Source organism: Macrobrachium nipponense, chromosome 28, assembly GCF_015104395.2.
Source record: "Macrobrachium nipponense isolate FS-2020 chromosome 28, ASM1510439v2, whole genome shotgun sequence".
Classification (NCBI taxonomy): domain Eukaryota; kingdom Metazoa; phylum Arthropoda; class Malacostraca; order Decapoda; family Palaemonidae; genus Macrobrachium; species Macrobrachium nipponense.
Genome location: NC_087217.1, coordinates 63,823,854 through 63,848,841, shown reverse-complemented (window position 1 = coordinate 63,848,841; position 24,988 = coordinate 63,823,854). Strand labels below are relative to the sequence as shown.

General features: G+C 39.2%; 1 protein-coding gene, 1 long non-coding RNA gene and 1 pseudogene across 2 annotated transcripts in view; 1 reads left to right on the top strand and 2 right to left on the bottom strand.

Moving 5' to 3' along the window:
- LOC135201824 (NADH dehydrogenase [ubiquinone] 1 beta subcomplex subunit 11, mitochondrial-like) overlaps window positions 1-15,957 on the bottom strand; it is a 52,964-nt gene extending 37,007 nt beyond the window's left edge. Inside the window, exon 1 of the mRNA XM_064231100.1 lies at window positions 15,737-15,957. Coding sequence (XP_064087170.1) covers window positions 15,737-15,922 — 186 coding nt within the window. The 5' untranslated portion in view covers window positions 15,923-15,957. The remainder of the gene's footprint in view (window positions 1-15,736) is intronic.
- A 6,506-nt stretch (window positions 15,958-22,463) lies between these two features.
- Window positions 22,464-22,581, top strand: LOC135201922 (5S ribosomal RNA; annotated as a pseudogene).
- Window positions 22,582-23,127: 546 nt separating this feature from the next.
- Window positions 23,128-24,988, bottom strand: part of LOC135201829 (uncharacterized) — a 7,898-nt gene continuing 6,037 nt past the window's right edge. The window contains exon 4 of the long non-coding RNA XR_010311615.1: window positions 23,128-23,444. This is a non-coding gene — a long non-coding RNA (uncharacterized LOC135201829). The remainder of the gene's footprint in view (window positions 23,445-24,988) is intronic.

Below are 24,988 nucleotides of genomic sequence, written 5' to 3'. Positions count from 1 at the left end.
TTTATCATAAATTTTCTCTGTAATTATTACAATTTCTCAAAATTCTCTCACCTCTACTGCATTATAAAATAGTACACCCTTTTCTATGATGTTCAGCTGAACTACTTAATAAACATCACCTTCCAGAGCTCTTCCTTAGAATTACCAATACAGTTTCTAATTGAACTGAATAACTCAAACAGCAATATGGATAAACAACAATGTGCACTCCCTGTACTTCTTTCCAGCCTTACAATAAAGAATATGCTGTGCAATCCTAAGACAAAACCAAAGGGTGGCCCCCTCAATCGTTTACGACTGAAATAAATAACATCTGGTACATATTAAGAACTTCTGTATTGCACTTCACTGATTTAAAGCAGTCTAGGCCAGGTCAGAAAGGGACAACACAACTTACTGTACAACTTTCAGCAGCCTAGGCCAGGTTAGAATGGGATCACACAATTACTGTATGACTTACTGTAGTCTATGCCAGGTTAGGATGGGACATGCAAACTTACTCTATGACTTACTGCAGACTAGGCCAGGTTAGGATGGAACCACGAATTTATTATACAGCCTGGTTCCTGCCAGTTGGCACGTAATATCTACCGCCCTTTTGCTCATGTTTTTGTTTATGTTTATGAAATTCCTTTATGATATTTAGTAACTGGGGATAGTTACCAAACCAGAGGAGCACAGTAATAGCCTAGTCTTCAGTTTTATCTTTGTTTTCATCCATGGTTCCCTTATTACAGATAGTATATAGTTTTATCCTAAGGAAGGTAGTGATAATAAAAAAAAAAATTTTTGTGGTTTTCACCTCTAAAAACGGTAATGAAATGTATAAAATACAAGTGCAGAAAAATCACACGATTCATGTATCTGACAAGAAATTCAAGTAGGATACCACAGCAGCTGTAACCTTGCACACCACCTGGATTCTATCTTGGCCTTAAAGACTGGGAAGAGGATACATTTCACCAATCCCAATAACATCAGTTTGGATACTTCCTTGGGTGCCCTAATTATAATCCACTTAGCCTCAAACAAGAGGTCTACTAGTCTCCTCCACCAATATTGGTGAGAAATATATGAAATCAGTGTACAACTATTGAACAACTCAGCACAGTTTTATTACCTTGGAAATTAAGTTTTCCTATATTATTAGTTGTTGCTGATGAAGGTGGTGAATGTTATTGGCAGTCAATTATATTAACCTTATATCTTTATAGGGACCCTTTGGGACCTCGCATCTTTATCGGGACCCTTCGAAATGGGGGGTTTTTGGTAGGGAAGTAAACACGGTAAAAGAACGGACATGTTATTGTTGAATGATGGCCACCCTGGAATGGTGCTATGCATACACAAGGCGCATGGGAGCCATATGTTCAAGAAGGGATTGGCCAAGGAAATTTATAATAAAAGGAACTATACTAACCTAACATAACCAGCTGTGTTACTTAGCCGGGGGCAGACCCCCAGTGAAGGAAACTCCACTCTTTACCAAAAGTTTCCCAATAGCACTGCACATGCACGATAGAATTCCAGGATGGCCAACATACAATAACATATCAGTTCTGAGGGTTAATTACAGATTAATTACAGCCGACTGCAAAAAATAATAGTAAACTCTCGATAAGCAACCAAAATACTATAAAAAAAACTAAATTTACAAGGTAATACCCCATGCAGAGTTGTTCTGTAACTCTAACCAGACCAGGAAGAGGATTAATTTCCCCAAACCTAATGGCACTGGTTCAGTTACTTCCTTGGGTTCCCTAATTATAACCTATTTAGCCTACAAGGTAGAAATAATAGCTAGCTAAAAACAAAGACATTTACTAGCCTGCATCACCTATACCTAATGGTGAGAAATGAAGCTACGTACTATTAGGTATTTCTAAGTAACAACTAGGGTAAAACATCGCTGTGCGACCACTGATAGGACAAAAGACCACTTTTTTTACTCGATAGTATTTAATTGGTGAAACAACGCTACAATTGCACATTAAAGCATATCATTCAAAAGATTGAAGTTTTGTCAACAAAATGAAATACATGAAACCACCATACGAAATAAATTAAGCATGTGAAGTCCTCGTAAAATATGGTGTTCAAGGCAGTTTTTAAACCCAATGTGACATGTGATGGTTGTGTGCGCAATTTGGTTCTACAATTGGGACCAAGTAATTCCTAGAGCTCATTTGAATATTTGTGTATATATGTAACATTTATTGATATTACTCAAGATTGTAGCTGTAATTAGCACAATAAAACAATCTGTTGCCGCTACTAGTCAAAGTATATGAGACATCTTATTCCCAGTGTCATGTTTTGAACTGAAATACATTTTTACATTGTAATCGGTGGTTTTATCCTTACTGCCATCACAACTAAAATTCCACAGTCCTTATTTGACAAGTAGTTATAAACATTTCAATCTTAAATCACTCCAAATTTCACTTTAAATATTTGAGTTTGTTTACAGCAAAGCCATGGCGAGAATAATTTTTCAGCTTTGTTGTACATCTGGCAGCCAGAATCCACGAGCAGCAGACAACAGTTTAGTGAATGTCTAAGACAAAAAATTTGTACGTACCTCTTTACTAGAACTTTTCATTTAAGTCTATATTACTATTTTTAATTTTTAATAATTGTATGACTGAAATAATGTTTTTAATTTTTAATAATTGTACGGTTGAAACAAATGTAACATGGAATTTTTATTCTAAAATTAATATTAATAATACTTACCTGTATAATTTATCTAGCCCTAAATCCCCCAAAAACCGCACCAAAATTTACCACATTGGCAACCCTGTTACCTCCTATTCTGTCCGCCAGTTGGCAACACTGTCGTTGACAGATACGAAAAAACCTTCCCTCAAATCAGTTGTGATAGGCAGATCGTGGGTTAGGATGGGTGGGACTAGATAAATTTATACAGGTAAGTATTATTAATATTAATTTTAGAATAAAAATCCATATTAAAAAACATTACCTTAATATAATTTATCTAGCCCGATTAACCACATTGAAAAGGAGGAGGGAATCTGAATACAATTTCCCCTTCGGACAGAATAGGAGAAAACAAACAAAGAAATATATATCATAGGCAGTCAAAACTCAACCCAAGGTCAAAGATACTAACAACTCAAAGTCTCCTACCATAATGCCACCAACTGCGGTAGCACAGGACAAGAGTAAGTGCATAGTCAGTCCGTCTGTACTAAAGTCAGGTGCCCGACCAGGTGACCAGTCAGACGAATTGCGGACAGCAAGGGCTGCACCCTGAGACTATCAAGCACTATTCTTTCCCTAAAGGATGAGTGTCTGGACTGTCTGGGCGATTCAAAGCTAAGCAAAACCTTGGGGGTGTATCAACGCAACCCGAAGTCGCCAGCAACGAATCGGCTCATGAGCAAACTCCTAACTCGAGCTTTCTGGTGCCAAGAGAAAGGAGCGCGGAGCAAAAAGGCGATTCAGTCCCGAAGGACGAATGCTGACAGTCCAACCTGGTCTCGTGTTACACGATCATCGGGGGTGTATCAACGCAAACCGACTTCGTCAACAAGAAACTCAGGGCTACTAAATGTCGCCTGATCTCACACGAGTGTCTGACTCCGAGAAGACAGGTGAGACAAAAAGTATGGTGAGCGAGTCACCAGATGACAGCAGACGATCCATTGACTAATTCCCTGTCCAGGACAGTGGAAGAAGCAGGAGTCGTCAGCACAAGCGAACCAGTGGCTAGTCCTAGGTCAGCATCGACTCTGGGAGAAGCGTAGTCGCCAGTGCCGACAACCCAGTGGCTGGAACCATTTCACACTGAAAATGGAAGCAGCATGAGTTGCCAAGCAGTCAGTCCTTGTCATCAAAAACACCTAAATACCAAACTGCCTAATTCCCATTATAACTACGTCAAAAACTGCCATGGGTTATAATACAAAAACAAAAAATATATACAAAACAAAAATTAATGAATAATATACAGGTAGCAACCAAACGTAAAACAGGAAGACTACCTAATTCTCCTGTCTGACGACCTGTCCTGCCATCACCAACGGGCCCAAAGAACGAAGGTCGCCTAGAACTAGAGAAATATCCCTCAAGTAAAAAGAGGCAAAAAAACAGAATTAGAACGCCAAGTCGCCGCCTTCAAGCACCTTGGCGACTGAGACGTTCTTCATAAAAGCTACTGATGTAGCAACTGCTCTAATACTGTGTGCTCTCGGCGTCTAGTCTTCCCCAGCAGCCGAACCACCAGTTTTAACGATCAGATCTCTGAGAAAAAAGGATACACCATTCTTTGAAATAGGTCTCTTGACATTTCGGGGTGAAACAAACAGATGACGGGGACGACCCTGAATGTCCTTCGTGCGGCGTAAATAACATGAGAGCGCCCTAACAGGGCAAAGAACTAATTCCTCATATTTAAATTACCAACAAAGTCGACCAGCGACTTCAGTACGAAAGACCTGGGAATGGGATTTATCAGACGATTCAGTCTTTGCGACAAATTCAGGAAGGTATGACAAAATCATGTCTTGTCCAGATCTGGCAACCAGAAAAGAGAGTGCTTGCAGTTCACCCACCCTCTTGGCTGTAGCCAGTGAGACAAGGAAGAGTCTTAGAAGAGAGGTCCCTAAATTGGCAGAATTCAAGAGGCTCAAACGGAGGGAACCTTAAGGCTTGAAGGACTTTGTTAACGTCCCATGTCGGAGGCGAACACTGCGGCCTGGGTCGAGATAGGGAAAAAGATCGAAGTAAAGAAATCTCTAATGACATAAGATGAAGAGATCTCAGAAGCCTTTGCCTTATTAAAAACATAGGAAAGCATAGACCTATAAACCCTTAATGCACGAAGGTGACAGGGCCCGTGTCATGATGTAAATGAACTAAAAACTCCTTGAGGACTTACACCAACGTCTGTAAACCGACCATTTGAGCCTGATAATTTACTCTGGTTGATTGCCGCCTGGCAAGAGCCAACTGTCGCGCCACTCTGGAGGAGAACCCTTCGTGCTTGGAGAAACCTCCTGACAGTCTCCAGGCATGAAGATGAAGCATGTGGAGCCTCTGATGGAACCGATGAAATGGGGTTGTTTTGAGAAGATCTGGTCTCTCTGGCAGGCGAATGGGGTTCCACCAGTGCTTCCAGAAGGTCGGGAAACCACTCCTTCTGTGGCCAGAAGGGGGCGATCAAGGTGAGATCCAGACGCTTGGTTGTTCCCTCACTTTGTGAGGACTGACCTCACCAGAGAGAACGGAGGAAAAGCATAGGCTTGAAGTCCCTCCCAGTCCTGCAAAAGAGAGTCTGTCCCGGCACTCTGAGGAGTCTGGTAACGCAGAAGAATATCTGGCACCGAAAATTCAGTGGGGTGGCAAACAGATCGACTGTGACAGGCCATTTCTTCCTGAGGCTGTCGAAGACTTCCTGGCAAAGTGTCCACTCCGACCCTTGAACTTCGTTCGGTCTCGACAAGGCGTCTGCTAAGACGTTGTGATGGCCCAGGATAAACTGAGGGACCAACGTAATCCCCCTGTCTTCTGCCCAACACAGGATTGATCGGGCTTCTTGAGTGAGAAGATCCGACTGTGTGCCGCCTTGGTTTCTCAAGTACGAGACTGCTGTGGTGTTGTCGACAAAGATCGCGACAACCGACTCCAACAGTTGTTCCTGAAATGAAAGAAGGCCTAGGTACACTGCCCTCAGTTCCCTCCAATTTATGACATGCTCCTCTCCTCCTCTAACCAAAGGCCCATAGCGGCTTACGGAGCCCAGGTGTGCGCCCCAACCTTGATCCGAGGACGTCTGACCAAAACATTAGGTCCGGAGGAACCGAAAGAAGAGATGTCCCTGACTTGAGGCGGTGAACTTGCATCCACCAACGGAGATCCTTCTGACATTGTGGAGAAGAGGCGACTATCGTGTCCTCGGACCACGAAATCCCATGACTGGCGAAGTGTCGACTGAAGGGACCTCATTCTGAGACCACCTCCGGGAACCAGTTGGATGAGGGATGACAAATGGCCCAGGAGAGACCTCCAAAGAGAAACGGTGGCTGCGTTACGGAGGACAAAATCTTCGATCAGACTCAGATGCTTGTCTATCCGTTTCTGAGCGGGAGAAGCCCTCAAAATCTGGGAATTCAAAACAATCCCCAGATAAGTCATGATCTGGCAAGGGATTAGATGGACTTGTCGAAGTTGACACGAATGCCAACTCGACACAAAGAGACAGAATTATCTCCCTCGACCGGAGACATTTCTCTAGAGATTCGGCCTGGACTAGCCAATCGTCCAGATACCGAAGCATCCTTACGTTTTAACTGATGCAGAATAGCTGAAACAGGAGCCATACGAGAAAGACCGTGGAGCAAAAGGGTGAGCCGAAAGGGTTTGAATGGAAAACTCCCGATCCATGAAAACCGAAGGTAAGGTGCTTTGGAGGATGGGATGCAGATAAGCATCGAGATCGAGGAAATCAAGCCAGTCCCCTTCCGAGAGAACAAAGGGTCTTGACGCTCCCATCCTGAAAAATGGACTAAGAATGACTGGTCACTTTGAATGAAACTGGGTCATGAATGGGGGGACTTTGTTCAAAACCGAAAGATCTATGATGGGGCGCCAGGCACCCGAGGCCTTTAGAACTACAAACATCCGAGTAAAACCCGGGAGAAGGAGGAGCTCGCTCTATGGCATCCTTCTCCAAGAGGGCCGAAAGCTCTTCTCCAAGGCTTGACCCCTGATTGAGTGAGGGGGAATAACTGCTGAACTCGAGAGGACGATTGGAAAGTGGAGGTCTGGAAACAAAAGGGATCTCGTAACCTTCCTTCAGGACCTCCACCACCCAAGCATCCACCGCTCTCCCCTGCCAAGCTGACCAATGGCGGGAGAGACACGCCTCCACTGCGGTCTCCAGGCGAGGTGATGACTCCTACTTCCGAAAATTCTTACGCAGAGACAAGGAAGAAGAAGAAGAAGAGAAGAAGGTCCTCCTGGAGGTTGAGCTCTTTCTCTGCCCTTAGAGCCACGCCAAGAACCTCTCCCGCGTTTCAAAGGGTGAGCACCAGAGGATGAAGAAGAGGCACCAGCAACCTGAGATGTACTCTGGAAAAAAGAGCCAGAAGGAGGTTGTTGGGCTGGAGCAGAAGGTACAGATCTGGTCCTAAACTTACGCTTACTCCTTGAGAGGAACGGGAGGAAGACCAGAGGAAAAAGCTCTTGATAAGGCCAGTGAGCTTGGGAAGAGGCATCACCTTGATGTTCCTTCAAAACCTCAGGAAAGCACAGAAATATCGAAAAGAAAAATCGCCAAAAGGAGAAGAGGACAACAGACGGGTTCTCTGAATCTCCGATACAGAGGAGGGTAACTGCGACAAATACAGGTTACGCCTTAGAGAAACAAGAAAGGCCTGCATTGAAGCAGCAAGCTCGTTCTGATGTACAGAAGCGATTGAAATGGATGAGCAGAATTTATCTCAAAAGAGGAGCCATCAGGAGGAACAAACCCGGAGTCCTTGATATACATTAAAAGCCCTCCGAGGACCCACATATTGAAGGATTGAGCTTCTGTAAGGAGCTCATAACAGCCTCCATAGCAATAAAATCTTCAATTGAGACAGAGACCAAAGCCTTAGAAGGCAAGGGTGACTTGAAAGTCGGACAAAATCAGGATTTGGCTTGGGGGGTCGAGAGAATGAAGAATCATCCGCCACCTGGTAAACTCTCTCCGGTGTGTCGTAGAAGAGAAGAGGCTTCTTCCTTCTTCCTTCCCCGATCACCTTCGAAAGTTTAGCGGCAACGTCCCGCCCTCACTCTCGCGAACCTCTGGGCAAAGGGAAAACGTAACTAAAAAATTTCCCGTGACCGGGAAGGACCGTCAAGAAAAATCCCCTCCCTTGTAATACAACGAGGCGGAGGCTGCTTCTGCTCTTTAGGGCCTCGCCTGAGGAAGAAAAACTCAAAATTAAAGAATCAAAAAGTTTCTTGAATTCTACATCATGACATCCATTCGAGGAAACATCAATATCACACGAATCCGCGTCATCATCATCATCATCGTCAGATCCTAACTTAGAAACTTCCTCTGAAGTAAAATCCTGACGACTAGCTATCTTAGGTCTGACACTAATATCCCTCCCCCCTTCTCCTAAATAAGCGCCCTTTGGCACTGTTACGGGACTAACAGGGGACACGTTGGGTAAAGATTCGTTAGGCACCTGCCCGGACCGGATCCCCCCTAGGCCTTCGCCACGACGGGGTCACAAGCCGGGGTATCTGTCGCACCGTTACCCATGGTTGCTGTCGACAGGTACCTGACGACCGAGCTGAAAATGAATCTAAAAGTGTGTTAGACATTCTAGTAAAGGCTTCTTGAAATTCTCTGATAGATTGTTAAACTTAGCAGAAATATCTCTATCTAGACTAAGCTGTAATTTCTTAAAATTCTGTTTCCAGGTAGTTTCCATTGCCAAATCTTCGAATCTACATCAGAAATAACTTCACTAATTACCGGTTGTACAGGGGGCAAAGCATCAATTAATTCGGAGTCGGAGTCGTACGATACCGAAACCGAAGAGCCAGAATCATGAGCGCCCAAGTCAAAGAATTCGTTAGATACAGTTCTAGCAATCGATTTCTTCTCCTTAACCAATCTTTTACGCTGCAAGATTGTTTGGCGTTTCATATAAGCAGTCATCTCCTCGTCAGACCAGGGCTTACATACGTCACAACGAGAAGTCAAGTCAACAAACCTGTCCACGACAAGAGCTACAAATGTCGTGGGGTTCATACTCCCTGCTACTCATCCTTGTCCCACAAACCGGGCAGTTCCTGATGTTGCTGCAGAAGGAAGCATCGTAATTTCTTGGTAATCCATTGTAGAATTGGGGACAGGTCAGTAGTTCCGGGTCGCGCAAAAGTTCGTAATTTAAGATAAGAACCACTACAGAAATCAAGTTAATTCACTATTTTCGTGATGTAATGCGTGAGTGGTAATTCATATAAAGTCTCATTTAACAAATAATGAAAGCTTTAAAGGCACAAAAATGTTTAAGGAAATTTATAAAGAGCGGCCGTGATGTAAACAACACGGCGCTCGTTAACAACTGATTTGAGGGAAGGTTTTTCGTATCTGTCAACGACAGTGTTGCCAACTGGCGGACAGAATAGGAGGTAACAGGGTTGCCAATGTGGTAAATTTTGGTGCGGTTTTTGGGGATTTAGGGCTAGATAAATTATATTAAGGTAATGTTTATTAATCTTGAATGTTAGCGTGCTACGAATGACAAGTCATCATTGCCAATTTAGTGGAACTTGACAAACTGTTTCCATGAATTCTAGATGTCATAGCAATGCAAAAATGATAACATTGCTCTAATATTTATGTGTATGTATATATATTACAAATTAACACTCTAAATTCACATATTTCCACGGTTCTGTGTCTTATCCTAAGTTTGGAGGGTAAACACAAACCAATTGTCAACAGTGATAAATAATAGGAAAGTGCGAACAACACATTGCAGCTAATGTTTACAGCAAAACCATTAAAATTTGTGTCAGGAATCTGGTTATTTATACAACAACGAACATTTTCAAATGAATTATCATATGTAATAAACTTATGCAATTCATAACCTTATTCTAGTGTTTTTGTGAAGAAAGTGTACCAACGTCTATGGGTGCAAGTAGTGTGCGGATCTAGCACAGAACTTAGGAAGTTTGACACAAGTGACTCCGCAAACATCAACATGGCATAATCTACTGTATGTTAGGAGTTTCAAGTAAAAATTTTGAAAGCGTAATGGAGGAAAGTTAGCACTGCACATGGCTAGAATTTCATTAAATTCCGATTAATCGGAAATTATGGCCTTAATTTCTTACTTGGGAGAAAAGCTATCTTTTGGGATAATGGCCGCGCTACCATACAGGTGGTCACCTGGCCACACAACAGTTTTACCCTATGCACAAAATTTAAGAAACAGAACCAAACCAACCTATGGTACCCTAACCTAATCTATTTGGCCATGTTACTTAGCTGAGGGGCAGATCCCCTTTTTACCAAATGTCTCCTGTAATTCTACATATGCGTGATAACACTCCAGAATGGCAACCATACAAACACAATCAGTTCTTAGGTTAATTACAGTCGACCAATAACAAACAAATTCTTAATACTACCTAAGTAACCATAATACCATTGGAAAAATCAATTTCAAAGGAATTACTAATTACATCAACCAAAGTCCACCTTACTCAGGCAGATCACCCTTATTTACTTGATGTTTAATTGGTGAAACAATAATACAATTACATCTTTAAGCATACTATTCAAAAGATTGAAGTTTCATTGCCATACTGTGATATATATGAAAGCGCCATACGAACTAAAATAAGCATTAGAGGTCTTCATAAAATATGTTTTCAAGGCAGTTTTTAAATCCAATATGGCATCTATCGCATCCCGTCCCTTTCGTCTCCGGCATCGATACCATGTCCTTCCCAGCGCTTATTTGAACAATATTAGCGTACCTATATATGTAACGTTTATTGATATTACTCAAGTTTGAAGTTTTAATCAGCACAACAAAACATTCTGTTGCCTATAAAAGTGAAAGTATGAGATGTCTTCTTCCCGGGGTCATGGTTGGAACTGAAATTAATTTTTACCTTGTAATTGACTGTTTTATCCTTACTGCCATCATAAATGACACTCCACAGAGCTTATTTGATTGTAATTATACACATTTTGTTCTTAATTCACTCACTCCAAATTCCACTTGAAATACGTTGAGTGTTGACAGCGAAGTCATGGCGGGAACAATTTTTGTCTTAATGTACAGGATGTCCAAAAAGTTCTGTATACCATTAAAAGTATCAACTGCTCAGGAACCACATAACAAAGTAATGCAGTTTTTTTGTAGATTGAAGTGCTCTGAGTGTAAACTTGAATGTAGAACATTCTACAAAAAATTGCATTACTTTATGTTATGTGGTTTCTAAGCAATAAATACTTGTAATGGTATTGGACACCATACGTATGTATAGCTGCCAAAAGCACCGGGAAGTGGACAATAGATTAGTGAACTGATTATGAAAAAACTTTGTACGTTTATCTTTATAGCAATTTTCATTGATTCAAGTCTACAGTACTACAGGTACTATCCTACTTACAACCAAGTTTGGTTCCGACCCACTGGTTGTAAGTCAGAATGGATGTAAGTCGAACCTTAGAAAGTGGCCAACATACTGGGTAGGGTATACTATCAAACCTTTGTTATATAAGTGCCTACTTAGTACTGTAATTATTTCAATCTTTTTACCATAATGTACTCCTACTAATACATTTTAATCATTTATGTAATAGTATATATTACGTACAATCAGGCATTGAGTTACAATGGGGTTGGGTTCTTGCATGCATGTCAGAAGTCGATTCTTACGTAAATTGGTTTGCAATTCAGTCTACAGTACAGTTAATACCAAATGATGCTGCAGATAGAGCAGGGTAATTCAAACTGATGCTGCCTGAGTGATGAGAGTTCTCATGAGATGGCACAGTGCCAAGTAACTCAATGGTCAACTGTCTGAAGTAAGGTTGTAAGTACGAGTGGTCGTATGTCGAGCAGGTTGTAAGTCAGATAGTAGTTGTATTTTGACTTTTTTATTTTTAATTATTGTACTTAAGCCTGAAATAAATGTAACCTTTAATGCTTGCATACTTGGAATGGCAAAATTTTATTATTGCTAATTTAGTGGAGCTTCACACATACACTGATGCATTTACAAACTGTTTCCATGAATTTTATTTGTCATAGTAATGCCATAATGATAAAATTTCTCTAATATGCAAATGTACTACAAAGATACACTAATTTCACTTATTGGAAGATCTAGGGCACTTATCCGTGGCGGCCTAGACTACGGCAGTTGCGGTTTTTCTATGCAGTATTATTTATTCAGATGACTGTAATTAACCCCAAAGGGGCCAGTACTAAACAAGACGAAATACGTACATTGGACGCCCCAATCCCTAGTGGATGTCGTGTCCGCACTTACGTTCCTTGCAGTCCGTGCGGACTGCTTCTGTAAAAATACCCACTTATTTTCATGGTTTTGTGTATGTCTTACACCCAGTTTGGAGGGTAAACACATACCAATTGGCAAAACTGAAAAATAGGAGAGCGCAAACAACACCACAGCTACTGTTCACAGCGCAACCGTTGATATTTGTGTCAGGAATCCAGTTACTTTTTCAACAAGCAATATTTTCAAATTAATTATCATCAATACATAATAAATTTATGTAATTCACTGATGATTAACTATTTCAAAATTCTCCAACCCACTCTTCTTCCTTCCTCCCGAAAAATCGAGTTTCCTTGGACTTGAGGGCGGACGTCATTGTTTTCAATAACAAATATTACCAAATTAATCGTCATAAATATGTAAAATATTGATGTTTTACTATTTATTTAAATAATTATCTAGTGCACGCTTCGTCGTCGTCTTCTACCAAAACAGTAGTTTCCTTAAAAACATCGTGGCCGGGGACCGTTTTCCAATTGTTGTGAAGAAAGTGTCTCAGCGTCTATGGGTACAAGTGGTGTGTGGATTTAGCACAGGAAATGGGACGTTTGTTGACACAAGCGACTCCGCAAACATATATACATATTTGGTTGTAAGTAAAAATTTTGAAAGCATCATAGAGGTATGTTTGCACTGTGCATGGCTAGACTTTCATTAACCTCTGTTTAATCTTAAATTATGACATTATTTTGTACTTTGGGAGAAAACTCTTATTTCAAGACAAAAGTAGGGTAAACAACCACATGGACTGGCCCAACTCACCGACGGTCACGGCTGGCCACCCTCCGAAAAGGTACTTATAACGCGTCCTGACACAGGAGATGGTCATCAGTCGCGAGTTGTTGTTGGTGAGAGAAACAGCTAAAGACCTCTACTCTCCTTTCAAAGTAAGTATTTTCTCCAAAGTTAGAAATTAAGGCCAAATTTAAAGCTTTAAACAGAGGGTAATGAAAAGGGTGGCCAACGCAGTGCAAACTCCACCAAAACGCTTTCGAAATTTCTACTTACGATTAAATAACTTAGAAGATTGACACCATCTCGATGTTTGCGGAGTCACTTGTGTCAACAAACCTCCTATTTCCTGTGATAAATCCGCACACAACTTGTACCCATAGACGGTGGGGCACTTTCATCACAACAATCGGGAAACGGTCCCCGCCACGATGTTTTTAAGGAAACTACTGTTTTGGTAGAAGACGACGACAAAGCGTGCACTAGATAATTATTTAAATAAATAGTAAAACATCAATATTTTACATATTTATGACGATTAATTTGGTAATATTTGTTATTTAAAAAGCAACTTTATTCCCGACTCAAATTTTAGTACTAATTATTTTTTGGAATTAGAACCGTTCTTTCAAGTCATGTATTATGACGTCACGACATCTTGACTTTTGTACCTATTGTAAATGAATTGCTATAGTACTCAACTTTCTTGCAGAACAGTTTACCAGTTATTCATGCAGATTGTTATCAGCCATTCATTTAATTGTTATAATTGTAATGGCATATATAGGCTATCTTTATTATTTACTTTTTGGATATACGAAGATGTTTTACTGCAGGATTACCGCCGTAGTGTGACGCAATCGCTTTCTATCTCTGGGCCTCTGTCTGTTTTCACACAGTAAAAAATTAACTGGGCCGAATTTGCAATGACCAGAAAGTCGTTAAAAGAGGAAAGTTAGAATTGAGGAGAATATGTTTTGATTGAGAAAAAATACAAATTTATACAATAGCTAGTAGCTTGTAAAAAATACTTTATTACAAAAAACTTGATTGACAACTAAGCAGCATACCTACTATGGGTTTCAGACAAAATGCAGCACGTTTTTTGGCAATATTTCTGTAACGAGCACTCGTATCGAACGAGATTTTGCTATAGTGTATTACACCCAGTGCCGTAATTTATAAGGGTATCGTGAATCACTAATCGTAAAGAATAACGACACCTGTCCCTGTACCAAGACAAAAACTCCATTATCCAGCAGTAAAACGCTCCACCTACCCTCTCCCCCGACCTCCACCGCCACCCCTGTCCTTCCTTCCTTCACCTTCCCTCTCTCTCTCTCGCTCTCTCTGTTGCCAATTGGTATGTGTTCACCCTCCAAACTGGGTATAAGACTTACACAAACCGTGGAAATTGGTGAAATTAGCATATGTATTGGAAGTATATATACATAAATATTAAAGCAATTTTATCATTATAGCATTACTATGACAACTAGAATTCAAGGAAACAGTTTATGATAATGTATCGGCATATGTGTGAAGCTCCACTTATGTGCATCGATGATTTTGCCATTCTTAGCATGCAAACATTAAAGGTTGCATTTATTTCTGGCATACAGTTATTAAAAAAAATCAAAATACTAATATAGACTAAAATCAATGAAAAGTGCTAGCATAAAAAAAATATATATACTAATCCACTAATCGTCGTCTGCTCCACGATGGTTTTCGGCAGCCAGATGTACGACAAGGTTAGAAACATTGGATTGTATCTACGGTAATTTGGTTGCAAAAATGGGATAATAGACATGAATTAAATAAACATTTTGAAGTAACAAAGTAAAAAACTTAATAGGGTAAAAAACCGCATGGTACAGGAGTGGACCATGTACGATCAATGTGTACAACCCCCAAAAAAGTACATTATAACGCGTCCTGACATCGGAGATGGGCATCAGACGCGACTTCTTGCTGGTGAGAAACGGAGCTAAAGACCTCTACTCGGTGTCAGGACGCGTTATAATGTACTTTTCTTGGGGTTGTACACATTGATTGTACATGGTCCACCCCTGTACCATGCGGTTTTTTATCCTAATGAGTAAGTAAACAATTAAGGGAATAAAGCTTTGCATCTCATAAACAGTGTCATCGTCTGCTGCTCGTAACTGTGTTTGTGGAGTGAGCGCTTAGGAACCAGGAACAGCAACTTGGAGTGGATTAGGACCAATAATGTGTATAATAACAATCAAATAAGCACTGTGGAGTTTCAGTTGTGATGGCAGTAAGGATAAAACCATCGATTACAAGGTAAAAATGAATTCTGTTCAAGCCATGACCCCGGGAATAACAAGTTTCATACTTTCACCAATATAAGCAACAAAATGTTATTTTATTGTGCTGATTACAACTGCAATCTTGAGCAAGATCAATAAACGTCACATATGTACGCTAACATTGTTCAAATGAGTGCTGGGAAGGCTGGGAAAGATGACTGTCGTCACTGATCAGAACCTGTACATCCACACGGTAGCCGCCATATTGGATTTCAAAACTGCCTTGAAAACATATTTTACGAAGAGCGTCACATGCTTATTTTAGTTTGAATGGGGCTTTCATATATCACATTATGTTGACGAAACTTCAATCTTTTGAATGGTATGCTTAGAGTTGCAATTGTATTCTTGTTACACCAATTAAATATCGAGTGAATAAGACCCGGCCAGAGTGATGATGGTGGATCGTCCGTGATTGTTTACCCTAGGTAGGTTATAGGATATACCAAGCGTAGAAAATAATAAGTCTTATACGCATTGTATTCAGTGCTTCATGAGGTGATTTCTGAATCCATGACACTAAAAACACTAGCTTCCATAAGGTATAGTAAATTATAAAAAAAAAAATTGTTTTCGTTACGGCGGCCTACCTTGTTCACCGCCACTTCCTCAGTGGCAGATTTACTCTCAGCTGGGATGGCATCGGTGACAGTTATCGTATCTTTATTTCTTTTCGATGTCGATATACTGGCTACTCTCAAAACATTTCCGGATGGCCTTGCAATAGCACTCTTATGTCTAAGAAGGACCGTCCCGATACGAGATAGAGTAGCCATTTTTCCGGTCTAATTTCAGCAAGTGACGACTGACGAAATCATTGTTTTCTTCTTCGATAACGGATAGTAATGTGTCTCAGTAACATGCCTCGCAGAGAAAATTAGCTCGAAAGCCGAGAATATCAAATATATATTCATGGTCCATACTATGTTTTATATATTTTTTCCATATTAAACAAAGCGTTATAGATTTTTAGACATAAATTTCTATAGTAACATAGAAGAGCTTTACAAAAACTCACTCACAAGTGGTAGCAAGCCTCTACCGACTAAACAAACAATTTTAGGAAGTCTGTGCTTCCAGACATTAATATTCATAAAATATATATTAATTTATAGATTTTTCATATTAAAAAAAACAATATTAATTGTCAGAAATAAAAATCTGTACCAATATACAGACACCTTACAGATGCAACCTATCACAAGCGGTAGCAAGTCCTCTATTCACTGACCTCAAATAGTAACTAAACAAACAACAAAAGTCAGTTTCATTTCACTTCCATGGCAATACATATATTGCAGCAATATTAACATAATAGTTATTGTTAATAGTTTTTTTTACAATTTTTTTTATTCAGATTTGAAATTTCCGAGAGCAACTTCCTGCTTTGAAATTTTAAAGATACATTGGTTGTTGTTGTGTCGGTGTGAAATTTAGCGTTCACTTTAAACAACCGAATTTAACTAGTTTACGATACTGTACAGTAAGTTCCAGAAGTGAAGCGACAAATCTCAGAATTCATCGTACTTCTATAGAAACTCAAGGGGTTGCCAGTTAGTATATTTTATTCCAATTATTGTCATCCTATTTATCTGATAATACGTATCAGTGATTAACTGAATAAGCGCACAAAGTATTTCCCCAGTGAATGATCAATGTTAGTTCAGTAATTGTTTATTAATAGAAAAAAAAAAAAGAATTTCCCCAAAGAAACATCTGCGGCTTCCAAAGTGTGATATGAAGTGTTCACCATAGAGTGGCAGCAGGAACCGTGTGCATAAGCAATGGCCTAATATTTGTAAATTAACTTTCTACTTTTATAGCGTTATATCGAAAGTTATTATGATTTCTTTTGATAAAACACAGAGAAGTTTAGCATCTGATTAAATGAAATATAAATAAGACAAGTTGGTGTAAAAAAAAGAAAGAAAGAAAAAAACGAAATCCAAGTTATGTGCGCGTTTAGCGTTGGTTACATGGTTAGGCCTATTTCAAGAATCAAGGAAATATATTTTCCAGCTTGTTAGTTAATAATTTCATGGAATTTCTCGATTGTGCAAATTTTTGCATGCGGAATTGCGTTCAGAGTCGCACCAGACAAGTATTCGTAGGTTTCCACCTTTTTTTTTTCTTTCTTTCTTTCAGTGCATAAGTGAGACTATTCTTGTCCATACGATCCGGAGTGTGAATATGCTTGGCGAGTATTATTTTAATTCGAGTATCCCCTGTTATGCTCTCTCTCATCTCTCTCTCTCTCTCTCTCTCTCTCTCTCTCTCTCTCTCTCTCTCTCTCTCAAGGACGTTTTTTTTTATCTATCAGGAATAACCAGAGGTCTGTTTTAAGAATCGAGCACTAGGCCTATTGGTCATGCTCGGGTGCTTCTTTATATATATATATATATATATATATATATATATTATATATATATATTTATCCCAAAATACTCATAAATTTCTGTTATGCAATAATACTTGACTGGATCGAACTGATTCTGGTTGTCAGTGGTGATATGAATTTGGGTGATATCACTCCCTAATGATACGCCCACTTACGCAAATTCAGTCTTAAATTTCACGGTTTGGATATGATTCGAAGATTTGAAGTAATAGGTTGAAGTGAAAAAGGTGGAGTTAGTATTGTGGGTAGAGGTAAAGGTAGAGGGGGGAAGGGGGTTGGTTGGGGGTGTCGCTCTCCCTACTAACAAGATGGTGATTTTTACGGGTGTTCTGGTTGTTTTGCGACCGACTTTCTTATTTTTATTTTTTATATAGCGAGTCTGTTTCCCAGGTGCAAGGATAGGTCCTGGTGTCGGTCCCGAAGGTTCTATCTTTGCCTAAATAACAGACAGTGGCCCTGCATTGTAAGCCTTGCAATGCCCGGAACTAGGCCTAGTCACCTGAAGGTAGCAACAGAGGTTAGAGCCTTTCTCGAAGATGGTGTTTTATGCTCGGTCCTAGAAGCTAGAGTCAGAACTACCAACCACCCCCAACTTCTCCATTGAATCTAGGTGCATTCAGGTTGATTATGTTTAATGTCGCGGAGATTTTCCCTTCACATTCTATTGATACTTGCATGGTTTTATGCATCTTCGCTAAAATAAAATTGATAATACACTATAATAAATAAATATCTGTTTCCACATTGCTCGAAATATACATTGGTAATGTTGGTAATCCTGTGTTGAACGAAAATTTCAAATTGTTTCGTTTCTATAGTTTGAAGTAATTGCTATACTTTAAAATAATTACTATTACCGTAATTTTTTCTTATGATTGTTATAAATGTCATAGATTTGATATTTGTGTATCATATGTTAGCTTTATTTTGTTGGTAGAGCTTTCACTGTAGAAAAAATATATATTTTTCAGCTAACGAGTTGGTAGTTGCCAGTTAGTGAATTTCGAACGAAATTCTCTGAAATTTGTCGCTTCAGTTTTGGAAACTTACTGTACGTTTTAAATTAAACATCTTCGAGGCAAAATTACGGGGCATATTTAACATCGAAAATGAATTGGTTACAGGCGTCGTGAAGGATCATTATTATCTTCGTTCATTTTAATGGTAGGTAATCCCCTTTCACGCCCTCGTTTGGTCCAATTACTGGGCACAGTTATTACGTTGCAGTTCATTTTCCTCGAATAACTTTGTTGTGCGTTACAACTATTTTTGAACATAAATTTCTTTGGTTTCTTATTAAATGACTATGTTTTCGCACTTTTCACTCTTCCCTGAACAATCTGAGCACTGAAAGTTCACTTCCAATATTTTTATTAACATCATATTGTTTCATCAATCTATGATTGTCACAATCCTAAGTGTTTTTGTTCTCTTTTTGTGTATATTTTTGTTGGAATTCTCTTACATTTATGGTTTTATCCTTTATCGCAATGTACATCAAAAAAATTTTTACTTAGCAAGCATTGAAGCTCCATAAGGATGGATTGAGTCATATCCCATCCCGATTATTCATTATTTATCTATCTTCTTTCTGCAGTAAATTATACAGTCCCTTCCGAGGTTAAACCTTTTGATATAAAATTCTATAAACTTCTACAGGCGTCTAGCCTAGTAATTACACAGTTATGTAAAATCATATTTAACATGTTCAAGTATTCCTTCGGAAGGCTACATTTCTTAAAAGTCTGGAAGGCTATGTACATTTCTTGGGCGATTGCCCTATTTTCACTACATTTGATAATTGATATCATATTCAAATTTCATCAATGAGAACTAAATTTGCCACTGTTTCTACTATTTGTACTTCTATCATTTTTAAGGCTGCGTATCATCTGCAAAAAAGATTCACTTTTTCATTTATGGATACAGGCACTTGAGTGGATTCAAACGGGAACAGTTTTTTTTCTTTTTCTTTTTTTCTAATAAGCCGTTTTTTTGTTTACATTATAGCCGGCTATATCCCAATATGACCCTTGCCAGAACAAGCACATTCGCCTTTGTGTTCGGAAAAAGTGCAAAAGTTGTGCCCGTTAACCTATTTCCAGGGATCGTGGGCCTGATTAGACGCAGATCAAAGACACATCTAGACTAAGGTCTAGACAAGGATACATCCTAACTTACCCTATCTTCAGTCTAACCTATCCTACAGCACCGAACCCATATCTGACCGAACGAGGAGGAAGGGCTTTTCGCCTCTGTGGAACCACAACGTGACATCATGCATATAGCAGAAAAACGCGTGTGCAATCATTCTGCAATATTTCCCTCCCTTACACGCAATATGGTAATTTCACGATATCATAAATTATGAGCTTTTCACTCCATATCAGTCTCTGCAGTAATCAGCTAAAGCACTTTTGATTACCAAAGTTTGTTATTCGCCATTCCTCCTTCCTACCAAACTGACAGTCTACTCATTTTTCACCTCCCGAATAATTCTTGCTCTTCATTTTCTCCACCAAACCAAACAAAACATAAAATGGATAGAGTCGAGTTGCTTATGATACCATAATTTACGACTGACAAGTTATAGGCCTAACGCAGTTCAAGTTAAAACAGTGCTCTAAGAAGGATAAAATGGCACTTTCTACCATAGTAAATCAGATTGCTTACATTGGGAAAAGAAAGGCCAAGTTGTCTTGTTTTTATCCCAAAGCTGGTGTCTGTTTAACAGTTTCTATGATTTACTTATAATCTTCATCTTAAGTAAATGCTTTAATAATGAAGTCACAACTTTCGCTCAGCTTTCTCCTGTTCTCCAAAAACTAGCAAAACATTCTGGAGTAAAGAAATCATAAAACTACTATAGTTTATCACTAACAATGTATTTCGATTATAGAAAACGAAATGTGTTACATTTCAAAGAATGACATTTTTAAAACAGTAACTAAACCAAATAAACTCTGTAAGTGCAATGGTTTCTAACTCCTCTTTTTAAGTTTCCAAGGACAGGTTCTTTTTGATTGCCTAATTTATAGCAAAAAAAAAGTTTATACGTTTTCCACCACAAACATCGTACCTTTTTAGGGTGACCTCGAAAGTTGTGGCCTTTAGATTCTCAGGAAATATTTACAAAAAATGTTGTTAATCCCAAGCCCATTTCTTGGATCCTTGCTGACGCTGGTACCTATTAATAGCTGAATAAATCAGTGACAGTACGCCAGTGTAAGGACAGCACTTTATCCTCAATTTCTTTGTACATATTCTACAATCGCGTTGTTCTTACTTTCATCCTAGAGAGCGTTCAGCGGGCTTCTCGCAATGTATAGGCAGTCCCTGGGTTACGATGGCTCCGGCTTACGACGTTCCGAGGTTACGACGCTTTTTCTTAAATATTCATTGCAAAATCCGCCCTGGGTTATGACGTTTGTTCCGACGTTATGACGCTGACGCTTCCGACGCTCCGAGTTAACGATGCTTTTAAAAAAAAACGCATACTATGATAAAATCCTTTATAGTTTAGCACAGTATATTAAGAAAAATAAGTTTTCTGGTTAGATTACAACAAAATTTTGAGGTTATGATGATTTTCGACACTTTTTATGTCGTATTTTTCGATGTTTTTTAGTGACGCCTCATATGCGGAACTAGTTTCCAAGCGAATGAATACATACTAGCTTGCGATGCGCAAAGTTTATAACAGTCCAAAAGCGCAAATAATGAAAAAATCATTGCTTGTTTCCAGTAATAATAACAAAACGAAGTTTCTGGTTAGATTACAACGCAAATTTCAAAGTACCAAAGACATTTACAAAGAGACATTATCCAGTAATTTGATCAGAGAGAGAGAGAGAGAAGAGGGAAGAGGAGAGGAGATGAAGCTAGAGACTGAAGGAGAGAGAGAGAGGAGGCGTCTTGGCAAATGAGATCATTTGCCAATGGTCTTGGAGATTGACGTAACGTTTATTTTCTGAACAGATAGGACAGAGAAGTGTTCGTTTCATTAAACGGCCTCTGACTCATGCCAGTAAAGCTTTGGTTGATTACTAATAATATAAGCCTATTTAAAGATAGGTTTACTTTAATTAGTCTATATGATCGTAAATAGTAATCAACTGTTCTTGTAGCCCTCAAGATTTGGCAAAATCGAAGTATCCAAAGAGAGACATTATCCAGTAATTTGATCAGAGAGAGAGAGAGAGAGAGAGAGAGAGAGAGAGAGAGAGAGAGAGAGAGAGAGAGAGAGAGAGAGAGAGGCGTCTTGGCAACAATGGTCTTGGGGATTGACGTAACGTTTATTTTCTGAACAGATAGGACAGAGAAGTGTTCGTTTCATTAAACGGCCTCTGACTCATGCCAGTAAATGTTTTGTTGATACTAATATATAAGCCTATTTAAAGATAGGTTTGTTACTTTAATTAGTCTATATGATACGTAAATAGTAATCAACTGTTCTTGTAGCCCTCAAGATTTGGCAAAATCACTCCAGGTTGTACATAAAACTTCAAGAATGTAGTGTCACCAGAGGATTACAATAGTTTTTACCTTCAAGAACCAGCATTTTTTGATGAAAATAACTCCAGGTTGTACATAAAACTACAGGAAACAACATGTAGTGTAACCAAAGGATTACAAGTAAGATTTTTATAACTTTTTATTAGTTTAAGACATTTTTCTGTCGTTTCGGCTTACAACGATTTTTGGGTTACGACGCGTCTTAAGAACGGAACCCCGTCGTAACCCGGGGACTGCCTGTATATCATATAAGATCATGTTTTGTATGCTTTTATATTCTTAGTTATATGTCTCACAAGAAACACAAATCGACAGTCGCCAACCCATTTTTACTCTCTTGGGGCCGGATACCACATTTCCGCCCGCACGCTGTATATTTGAATTTCCTTTACCTGTTATAAAGTGCCCATGGCCATACCACGTTGAAAGCACCGCTTCTCGTCGATCAGCAAAGTTAAGCAACGTTGGGTCTGGTCAGCACTTGGATGGGTGACCACCTGGGAATACCAGATGCTATTGGCGTCTAAATTTTTCCTAACATTACCACATTCTCACCATCTTGAGCAAGAGCCAGTGCTGACACAAGGTCAGCTTAATCAAAAACAACAACATAATAAAGTCAGTACACTTCTACCTGCCTCTTTGTCCACACCTCACACCAGGATCAAACCGTGAAATTTACACAAGAGGAACTGGAGCGCACCAAGGTTATTCCTGGTGAAAAGGATGAAATTAAATCACAGACAGGAAGAGAACAAAACAGTCTTTATTTAGTTCAGCGCATTTACTTATAAATGAACGATGAAAAGTATATTTACAATGTTTACCCCCCGTTTCAAATCTAGGCTTCTGATTTACTAAAAGGCCCTTAAAGAACAATTGGAAGCAATGTAAAAGTACAACGTCTATATTACGAGGGAGATAACGAGACGAATCTACTTCTCTAAAACACAAGTATATATATATATATATATATATATATAGATATATATATATATATATAGTATATATGATATATATATATATATATATATATATATATATATATATATATATTCGTAAATCAAATTAATCTGCAAACATACAAGAATCAAAGCACACATGTACACAACCTCCTTGCATGTACACGCATTCGCACAACCAGACACACAAGACTACAAATAAACACACACTGACACACACACACGTATACAGTTCAGTAATAGTGTTATAACACAGTACAGCCAGCGGATAATACATTTGGTTCACATTTTCTAAAAGATTCCATTGACGGATCCATCCCTAAACTGAACGTTTTCTCTCCCAAAGTAGTCGTTGATGTTGTAATATGTCGCTGCAGCGTCGCAGGGAAGAGCCAATTCTGGGAAATTGCAAGTTAGCGTTGACTGAAAAGAAAGGAGACAAAATGGATCTGAAATCAGCTAGAAATTACTTAAATGAAAGCAGCCATCTGGAAACGTGCAAGCAGTGAATGCCATTGCACCATAAAGGTACTGAAATAAAATGAAATCTTATTCACTTAAACAATTCCGGGATGCATCTTATTCAGTTTTATAGATCACGAGATATACCTAAATCAATTATTGCCGCATTCACACTCAAAACTTCCTCAACACTCACCACTTCATGCACAGCAGACTCACCAGCAACATGTCGAACCTCCCTATACAAACTGTGCCATTCAATCTCACCCTTTGTTCTCACTCCCTGAAATCGCTTCCTTTCCCATCTTTTTCATTCCTCTCCTACTTCCTATACTAGATTCACATCAACCATTCATCTGATGACTAGGCCCGTCCCTTACGACGCTCGTGATTGGCTGTTGATAAGACAATCAAAGGGCTGGAAACCCTCAGTTTCTCGAGAGAGTTCACATATGCAGGATGTATATTCCACCTCTCCTGAAGGATACTTTGGAAAGACGTATCCCTCAGGAAAGGTGGAACTTAGATCCTACCCATGTGAACTTTCTCGAGACTGAGAGTTTCCAGCCCTGTGATTGGCTGATCAACAGCTAATCAGGAGGGTCACAAGTGACGGGCCTAGACATCAGATGCACGCTTGATGTGAATCTACTATAGTAGTACTTCTCAATTGTACTTTAATCTTTTTTTACAAATCTATCACACTAAAAATGAATTAACCATCTCTAAACACACCGGTCCATCCTTTAACCCAGTGGTTTCCAAACTTGACCAATCAAAAGTTATCATTACCATACCTGGATACCCGGTACAACATCGTGATAGAAATTCATTTCTCGATTTAGTGTGGTTCGGATCCCACAATAAGCTGTAGGTCCCGTTGCTAGGTAACCAATTGGTTCCTAGCCACGTAAAAATATCTAATCCTTCGGGCCAGCCCTAGGAGAGCTGTTAATCAGCTCAGTGGTCTGGTAAAACTAAGATATACTTAAATCCAGTACAACGCAGTACATTTAATATATGCATATTCCTGCATAAAGTAAGTATAAGTAAATATATCAAATTGTATATATAATTTGTATACTGTATATATATTTTTATGGAGTTGAAAAGATATCATTTTTTTTCATTGTGTCGCAAACTCCCTAGGGCCTTCCCCTGGACCCCCAGGAGTCCGTGGATCCTAGAGTGGGAACCACTGCTTTAACCTACAGTAACTATATTACCTTCATGTCACCAAATTCTCACCTTTTACTTCTTCTTATGCCAAACTTATACTATGTAAACAGTTCATCCTTCTAGGTTCCACCTGTCTGTCTTTGGAATTGAACAGTCACACTTCACTTCCATAAAAGACATTTGGTTCAACAAACCCTCCATATATTTTAAAAAAACCTTGTTCTCCACACTCCCATGAACATTCCTAGATCATTGCAAATTTCTGGCACTCATCCTGCTACTTTGCTGGATTCAGCTACTCTATAATTCACCACATCTTTCATCCT